Here is a 3,949-nt window from a genome sequence, read left to right as displayed (position 1 = left end):
TACAGCTGGTCACAGCAGGGGCTGGAGAAGGCAGTGTGTGTGTGCCACCTCCATCACCCAAGCCACCACCGCTGAGCATCCCGAGCCCCAGCACCGCAGCACCCATCCACCCCTGCCCAGGGACGGCTTGTTCTCCCTCCTGCATGGCCAGCGCAGCGGGACAGGACCCTGCCAGAGCTAGGAGACCTGAGAAGGACCCATCTGAGCCTCGGCCCCATGCTTTTGCCATCGGATCTCCTCCACACACCCCTACCTGGCCACGTCCTTCCCCCGTCTCACAGACACCCGGGTTCGGCACATGCCTGGACTCGCTGGTGCTTTCTTTCGCACATTCCCAGCTCCTCCCAGACACGCTCATAAGAGCTTTATCGTAGGTCTTTGTTGTGAGGGTAATGGGTAGTTCCTGGCTGCCTTTCATCCTCTCTTGCTCTCTGATCTGGCGGGTTAGGAGGACCTGCAAACCCTCTTGCACTCTCCTGCTGCTCCTTGCTGGGGAACTTGCTCCCTCCCAGGGATGCAGGACACCCACCTCAGTCTTGAGTTGGAATAGGAAGACCCGGTTGCCCCGGGGCTTCCTATTTTTCCGGGGCTTCCTATTCCAACTCAAGACTGAGGTGACCACTGCCACTGTCGGAGGATGCTGTGCATCCCTTGCAGCTGCAATCCCCTCCCCAGCTTTGTAGTTGGATGCAAAAGAGGAAAAAGTCAGCGTGTTTCTGCCTGGTTTCGAACCAGGGACCTTCCGCGTGTCAGGCGAACGTGATGGCCGAAAAGAGAGAGGTGTTTCTGCCCGGTCTCGACCCGGGGACCTTTCGCGTGTTAGGCGAACGTGATAACCACTACACTACAGAAACCCACGTCCCATAGCCACTGGATGCGGCCGTTGGTGGGACTGTCACCTCCCCCTGGCATTGCAGGGCCTGAGCTGGTAGCCAGGCTTACCCACGCACAGGGCACCCTTGGGATATACAAGGACCGTGGAGAGGATGCTCGGCATCAGTGAGATGCTGGAGAGCCTTGGGTGCTGCAGCTGCTTGGTGCCCGGAGAGGGATGGTGCGTGGCAGGGCACGGCACGTGGCGTGCGTGTCCACATCACCACTCTGCTCAAGGGGTTCAAGCCTCGGGACTTGGAGGGGAGGACCACAGAGCTGCTGCATCCAGCACAGCCACTCCTTTCTTGGGAAATCCCAGCAGATTGCTCCTTATTATAGCAGAAAGATGGTCCTAGGAGTGAGGAGGGCTTGGGTGGGTGTAGGACCCATGGCGTTGCTAAAAGAGCAGGCAGGGAGCTGGAGAACCCATTCCCAGGCAATGTGGACGGCCAGGTCCAGTCCTGGCAATAAGCATGGTACCAACAGGCACAGACCAGGCACAGCATCATCTCCTTGCTCCAACGCATGGCACCCACAGCCATCACAACCCGACCTGCAACCGGGCTCACCTCCTCATCTCAACAGGGTCCCTGAGCTGGGCAGCCTGTCCAGCCATTGCTTCCCCACCTGCGCTGGTACCATCCCCTCCTTTAGCCCTTTGGTCCTCCTCTGCCTCTGCTTCCAGCTCCCAGGCTTCTTCCATCATTCCAGCTCTTGTTTCTGAAGCCACCAAGAGCTGACATTGCCAGTCCCGTGCCTGCCTGCCCTTGGGGACAAGCAGACCCCAGGCATTTTTGCTGTCGCCAGATCCCAGAGGCACTGCGTGGTGACATGCCCTCTGTGCAAATATTCCTCTCTCACCTTCCCCTCCTTCTGCAGGGGGCTGCGGGGAACGTTCCCCTTGGGAAACGGGCAATGCAGACCCCAAATTTCTGAGCACTGCCAAGAGCCCCCGTGGTGCAGGGCATGCAGAGCTGGAGGGAAGCGAGGATGAGCCCTGCAGCCAGAATTGGGAGGGGGGGGTCTTGCCTGGCTTGGGGCAGAGCAGCCTGTGGGGGATTTAGCTGCCTAGCGCTGAGCGAACCTTCACCACATGCAAGCAAACAAAGCCAAACAAGCAAAAAGCTCTGGCTTTCCCCAGGCATTTACAGCTTGGCCAAATTGGGACGGCTTCTTCGGAGTGGTAAAGCTCAGCTCCAGCACCAGGGAAGGGCACACATCAAGGTCCTGCTCTGCAGCGTCCCCATCTCACAGCTGCCTTTAAACATGCTCAAAGCAAGAGGCACATCCAAACGTCTGAGCCATCCCAGGGAAACACTCCCTGTGGAATTCTGATCTTTAATTACTTATTCCTGCAGCCACTACACACTCCCCTGCGCGGCCCTTGCACTGTGTGGTTGGGTCTTGGGGACAAATGTCCTGCTGGATCCTCGGGATGGGGTCTCCCTGGCACCTGCTGGGAGCAAAGCCAGGCAGGGAAATGCAGCCATCCTCCCAGCCCCTCCTGCCTGCGTGCTTCTTGTCTTCAGTGTCAGGCTGCTTTTAAACATCAGCTTCCAGACAGAGCGAGCTACTAATTAGCACCTTTTACGAGACCTGACATCATGAAAATGGAGGGGAGGCTGCCCTGCTCGCCCGGGCAGGCTCCGGCACCCCCTTGGAGCTGGGGGATGAGGCTGTGGGCTGTCACCTCTGGGATGCTGCACTTCCCAGCTGGCACAGGCGCCCGCTGCCTGCCTCAGTCCCACTCACATCTGTCTCCTCGGGGCACTGGCTCCCTCTCTGGAGGCAGAGCCGCGGCTGGGTGCTGCGGAGCCTGTGCTGCGTCCCCTCGCTGGGGCCAGTGCATTGCAGCACCTGCCTTCTCACACCATGCCAGTGACTTTCTCCTCCCCGACCATAGCTCCCTTGCGCCCGACACCAGTTCACCCAGTCCGTGGATGGCAGGAGCTGGACTCATCGCCATGCCATCCCTGCAGCACTGCTGCAGCACAGGCAGGTGACAGTGGCCTGGGGAAGTGTCCCTTGGCAGGCTTGGAGGTCCCCTCCTCAGCAGAGATGCTCGGCAGCAGGGCTGCGCCACTGCCTTTGCTCCGGGCAAAACTGGGAAGAGGGGATGCCTTGGGGGCAATCCCAGTCTCGTCCACGTGTCCCACCGCAGCCAGCACAAGCCCCTCGCAGCCCTCCTGCGCGTGTCCCTGCCACCATCACCCCACACCCCTGCCCAGTGCCCCGCTCACCTGCCGGCCCACGCGGTTGTTGTGCAGCCTCATGCGGGAGTGGATGTCCCTGTAGGTTTCCCGGGAATCGAGAAAATCCTTGGAAAACTTCTCCCCATAGTCCACATCAGGGCTGCACCCTCCCCATTCCCAGGAGTCCTGGAGGCCGGGGGTCTCGGCCGGCATGTGCTCCATGTGCACCCCGTGCACCATGCCTTTGCCGCGGTTCATGGCCTCCAGCTGGAGACGATGCAGCTTGCGCCGAAAAGCCTCCTCATCGCCCCGGCGCTTCTGGTCGCAGCCGCAGGCCTGCAGCTTGCCAAGAGCGCAGGCGTTGGAGACGGCATGCACCACGCCGGCGGCTGCAATGGCGTAGGCGAAGGCGCTCTCCCGAAAGCCTGCGAGGAAGGAGAGAACAGGGCTCAGACTGGGTGGCATGATCACCACGAGGGGCTGGATCAGCCCAGCATCATGCCGGGGTGTAGGGAGCCGGAGCTTTGGCTTGTGCCTTGCTTTGTCCTGATACACCTGGACCATAAGCAAATCCTCACTCAGTGCCTCCAACCCTATCCCCACCAGCACACATTGCTGCCCTGAAGCCCAGGATCCCAGCTCCCACCATCACCCTGCTCTCACATTGCCCTGGGAGATGCCACCACGGCATTGCTCAGGCATCAGCGTTACGGCTCTGATGGGATAGGCAGTATGTCCTCCCCGCTCCACTCAGTTTCCCACTATATTAAACATAATGCTGGCTGAAGAATACTTCTGCTGAGGAATGGGCCATTTCTGCTTACCCACAGGGTGTAGGATCAGGCAATAACAGGAGCAGGCAGCACTGCCTGTCCAGCCCCATC

At 60.1% G+C, this 3,949-nt stretch overlaps 1 protein-coding gene and 1 non-coding gene across 2 annotated transcripts in view; both read right to left on the bottom strand.

The window, feature by feature from the left end:
- LOC104076953 (protein Wnt-10a-like) overlaps positions 1 to 3,530 on the bottom strand; it is a 5,713-nt gene extending 2,183 nt beyond the window's left edge. The window contains 1 exon segment of the mRNA XM_009577991.1: positions 3,114 to 3,530. Coding sequence (XP_009576286.1) covers positions 3,114 to 3,530 — 417 coding nt within the window.
- TRNAV-AAC lies at positions 782 to 854 on the bottom strand. The gene has a single exon. It is a non-coding gene; the product is annotated as a tRNA-Val (tRNA).
- Positions 3,531 to 3,949: the final 419 nt, after the last annotated feature.

Source organism: Fulmarus glacialis, unplaced genomic scaffold, assembly GCF_000690835.1.
Source record: "Fulmarus glacialis isolate BGI_N327 unplaced genomic scaffold, ASM69083v1 scaffold29305, whole genome shotgun sequence".
Lineage (NCBI taxonomy): Eukaryota > Metazoa > Chordata > Aves > Procellariiformes > Procellariidae > Fulmarus > Fulmarus glacialis.
Note: the sequence above shows the minus strand (reverse complement) of the source record. Positions and strands in the feature narration are given on the sequence as shown.